The following is a 5,000-nucleotide window of genomic DNA, read 5'->3' as shown; positions in this document are numbered from 1 at the left end:
TCCCACCCAACATTTGAAAAACTAAAAACAAAACAAAACAAAATTTAAACAGATAAATGTGACCAAACGTCTCAAAACGGTATTATGTCGGGATGGACCAGATGCTAAAAAGTCAAATTATAGTCAAACTGGTCTAAAATATGAAACGTTGGTATTTAGCACAGTAAAATAAAGCAAACAAACTAATATAAAGCAAACAAACTCAACTTAAGTCTGATATTTCTGTCTACAAATTCAATTTTCAGCATCTTAGTCATCCCGACATAATACCGTTTTGGGACGAAGGGTCACAAATAAGAAAAAAAAAACCAAACAAACAAACAAAAAACCAACCTCTTCAGTGGCATGAGGCACAAGGAACAGACAGGAGTTTATTCCGCTTTCTATTGCGTGAAACGGACAATAGCTATTGCTTGCTACTCTTTGGCCACTAGTTTATTTTACCAGTCAGATCTGACAAGCCTGGCTTGGGTGGATAGGGTGGGGGGTCAGGAAAAAAAATCTCGACCTTACCCGGAATTGAACTCAAGTCCCTTTGGATGCTCTACTAATTAATTTTAACACTGGCGAATGAAAATATGCTTGATTGATCTTACATTGTCAGCAGGTGTCACATAATGCAATGCCCCCATCAGTGTGTCAACGTATTGTGAATAATACTCACAGACTGTGGGGCTTATTGCTTTGGGTGTAATGTCAGGTGTCGCAAAATGCAATGCCACCATCAGTGTGTCAAAGTTTTGTGAATAACACTCACAGACTGTGAGTATTATTCAGAATGCTTTGACACACTGTGGGGCTTATTGCTTTGGGTGTAATGTCAGGTGTCGCAAAATGCAATGCCACCATCAGTGTGTCAAAGTATTGTGAATAATACTCACAGACTTATTGGGTCTTCTGATTGCTTTGGGTGACAGGCAAATACTTAAGATTAAGATGGCCATGGAGAGAAGCCATGCCAATCCATCCCATTGTCGTGAACTCACTCAACCCTAACACCGACTATATCCGTAGTTTACCCGGGTTACTTTTACCCCATGCATATTTATTACTTTTGTATGAGACAAATTATAGGCGTAGTATCAAAGCTAATGTTTTTAGTTTTTACATGTTATTGATAGTTGAATAAAACTAACTATCTCTGTATATCTGTCATCTGCATTTTTTGCCAAATTGGGACCTAAAATTTGCCAAAATTTGCCCAAAAAACCCCCAAAATTTGCCAAGAAATTTGCCAAAAAAGACCAAAATTTGCCCAAAAATTTGCCGAGGAGAACTAAGCATTTCAATAAAAATTAACACGCGATACAGAAAAAAAATATAAAAGACAATTTATTACATTTAAGGAGGCTACATTATGAATAGCGTTGCTACAAAGATTTTAAAGGATCATTATCCGTAGAGAGTAGCTTCCCTTGGTTTGGGCCCAGGCAAAGCTGCAACATTTCTCAAGTTTCGCACTTTTTTTTCTCGTTATTTTGTTTTCGCTTCTTTTTTTCCTCAAAATTTGTCACGCGATTTGCCAATTTTCCCAAAATTTGCCACGATTTGCCAATTTTGGGAAATTTGCCAAAATTTGCGGATCGCCCTGATATTTGCGGCCGCAAAAAATGCAGATGACAGGTATATGCTCATTTTAAATACATTTATTCCAATTTTGAAAAGTAGCAAAAATATCTAGTATTGAGTGAGTTAAATCGAAGTCCACAACAACACGTCGGAGAGTCGAAGTGGCTGTATCGATCATTGTGTTCGAACATTATAATAATATATCTGTGTATCTACGTTTGTGTGTGTTGTATTGTATTGTATTGACACACCTGTTGTGGTTTATCGCCTGTCCTAATCTAGCAATACCCCACAACTAATGATTAATTTTAACCCTTTAACAGTAAGACCATACATAGCCTTCGTCGAATATGAATTTAATTATAATCGTATATAGCTCATCTCCATAATTCATCTTGCTCAATGAGCTTCAAATTGCTTCATTTATTCCCTATATATATGGGACTGAATTCTTATTTCGTACAGTACAATTCGCCAATAGGGTTTGGTGTCTTTGTGTACGACTAGTCTTACAATAATCATCACTGCCGATAGTCAGGTACTCAATTCACTTCTGAATGAAGTGGGGTAAGATTTATTCGTATCTTCTATAAGGACTTCACGCCAGGGCGTATAATATAGCTAGGCTATTATTACTGTCCGACCAATAACTAATCACTCACAAAATCGTTTGACATTGTCACATAAGGAAACATCATAAATCGAGCATCTAATGTCATCGGATATATAAGCTGTGGATTTAACACGTTGCCCTGCGGTTGACGCCTAGGTTATTCCAGTCTTCCCTGGGAGTAGACCCGAAAAAACATTTCCCCTTTAGAAATGAACAAAGGGATTTTATTTATTACATATTTAATATTAATGTGCTGTGTTTATTATTTTGTGGGTCCGTATTTAATATTGACATTTACTTTCTTAAGTCTTTCTTTATACAATCTCTACATCTCTTTTATTATTCCTTCCCAGAAGGTCACAGAGACCTCCAGCAACTACCACAACAACATCAAGACAGGAGGACTAGTCAACTGTGTCCTCAACTGCCACGGGCCCTACTTTTGGGACCACGAGAAGACTTACTCCAGCTTCTGGGTGGGCCTGTGGTCCATTCTGTGCTGCATCTCCACAGCCGCTACAGTGTCCACGTTTTTCGTGGACATGAAACGTTTCAAATATCCAGAGCGACCCATCATATTCCTTAGCGCTTGTTATTTCATGGTCAGTCTCGGCTACATCATCCCATTCCTCGTCGGCCATGACGGAGTTGCCTGTCAGGGTGATAAGATCCGGTACGAAACGACCGGACCCCCGGCTTGCACTGTGGTCTTCCTCCTCGTTTACTTCTTCGGAATGGCTTCTTCTATTTGGTGGGTGATCCTTTCGTTTACCTGGTTCCTAGCCGCTGGGTTGAAATGGGGACAAGAAGCCATCGCCAGCTATTCCCAGTATTTCCATCTAGCAGCCTGGCTTATTCCCAGCGTCAAGAGCATCGCCGTACTCGCCATGTCTTCAGTCGACGGAGATCCCGTATCGGGAATTTGCTACGTCGGAAACCAAAACGTCAACAATTTACGAGGATTCGTTCTGGCCCCGCTGTTTGTTTACCTGATCATCGGGACGAGTTTCCTTCTCGCTGGATTCGTGTCTTTATTTAGGATTCGAAACGTCATCAAGCAGCAAGGCAGAGGCAAGACGGATAAGCTAGAACGCCTCATGATCCGTATCGGCGTGTTCTCCGTCTTGTATACCGTGCCCGCAACAATTGTCATTGCCTGCTATTTCTACGAGCAAAATTTCCGAGAAGATTGGGAGAAGACGAAGACGTGTGAGTGCTACGAGAACAAAGCGTCTCCGAACTACACGGTTTTCATGCTCAAATATTTCATGTGTCTCGTAATCGGCACGACTTCCGGTTTCTGGATCTGGTCGGGCAAGACCATCTCGTCTTGGAGGAACTTCTTCCAAGGGAAGTTCTGTTGTTGTCATCAGTCGAGTTTCCAAGGCAGGAAATACACGAATACCAGCTATCATCCGGCTAAACAACAACCCATGAGTCACGTGTGATATATGAATATGAGCTCTTATATAATTAAAAATAACTAAAACGACAAACACAAGAAGAATAAAACAGATAAAGGCTACGTCGTGGAGTTTAAGTTTGGACTCGTGGAAAGTTTAATTCCATATCTATCATCACAGCACAAACTGTTGTATGTCGCATAGATGAATGCCTGATATCGGATATGACGTCAGCAGTCAAATACTGTCTACAACTTGATGGTGATACAGCTTTGCCAGCCTGATATGACAACTACTTCAAATCATGATGATAATAATATTTTTATTGGATTTATTTATGATTTCACTGTGGGTACCGGCAATACTTTTTTTTTTTTGATCGTGTATATACACAAAGTTGTTTTTGTATTGTCACAATGAAACGACGGTCATTAAAAAAAAATCATCATCATCATCATCATCATCATCATCATCATCATCATCATCATCATCATCAAGATCTGTCGGTTACGCCAATTAATATGGACTGCCGTACTGGGGCAAAAAACTGTTCTTTATTTATAGAAGACAATCTTCTATATAAATGTAGCGATACACATCATGGACGTGTTAAAGCAACCGTTATAAACCGGAAAGTAGCAATACATATTATGTTACATTACCACAACTCTTTTCCGTTTCATTGACTGATTTGTGCTTTATGACATTTTAGTGTATCCAACCAGTCAATTGTTCACGACTCCGTTATAAACATTTTATATAGATGATATAAATATATAAAGTTATGCTCTGTGAATACAGCGTCATGATATTCCCAATGTTGATGTTTTGGATTATGGAGGCAACGGGAAAATTTACCAATAAATTACATGCAGTATTCCGACGCTGTTGGATCTCAACGCTTCTCAAATCCAAAAGGTAATCAAACATTGTGGATATCTATCTATCTATCTATCTTTAAGGCAAATAATCCACACACAAAAATTATTTAAAAAATAGAATCGTCATTTTATCGGAGGAAGGAAGATCTACCTCGAGAAACTCTTTGGGTATGACCTAGGCTGCTAAATGCTTCATTGCGCATGGAACAGCGATTTAATTGTATTAGGATATGGGAGAATTCGACCAAAATCTCATTGATATAAAGTCACCACCACCTCATCCCTCGTCTCCGAATCCACTAACGACGGCTACACGACGCGTCGACTACAAAATTTGCAGCTTCATGACCGACCGGGCTGTGTGGATCAACAGAGAAGAAACCGACGATTATGAACGTGCACGTCATATTTACAAATGCAGCATTGCAAATTTCAAAAAAAACAAACAAACAAAAAAAACCCCAAAACAAACCCCAAAACAACAGCAACACACACAAGAAATATAAAATGACGAATGTTTGGAATAACGTCGAG

The 5,000-nt window shown here is 39.3% G+C and overlaps 1 protein-coding gene across 2 annotated transcripts in view; it reads left to right on the top strand.

Moving 5' to 3' along the window:
• LOC144958866 (frizzled-5-like) overlaps window positions 1–4,569 on the top strand; it is a 55,902-nt gene extending 51,333 nt beyond the window's left edge. Inside the window, exon 5 of one of the 2 annotated variants that reach the window (XM_078891121.1) lies at window positions 2,539–4,569. In XM_078891121.1, the coding sequence (XP_078747247.1) occupies window positions 2,539–3,630 (1,092 nt within the window). In that variant the 3' untranslated portion in view covers window positions 3,631–4,569. Of the gene's footprint in view, window positions 1–2,535 lie in introns of both variants that reach the window. The other variant, XM_078891120.1, reaches the window with a different exon arrangement.
• Window positions 4,570–5,000: the final 431 nt, after the last annotated feature.

This window comes from Berghia stephanieae, chromosome 13, assembly GCF_034508935.2.
Source record: "Berghia stephanieae isolate SIO BIC M18660-M18661 chromosome 13, UCSD_Bste_1.3, whole genome shotgun sequence".
NCBI classification, from domain to species: domain Eukaryota; kingdom Metazoa; phylum Mollusca; class Gastropoda; order Nudibranchia; family Aeolidiidae; genus Berghia; species Berghia stephanieae.
Note: the sequence above shows the minus strand (reverse complement) of the source record. Positions and strands in the feature narration are given on the sequence as shown.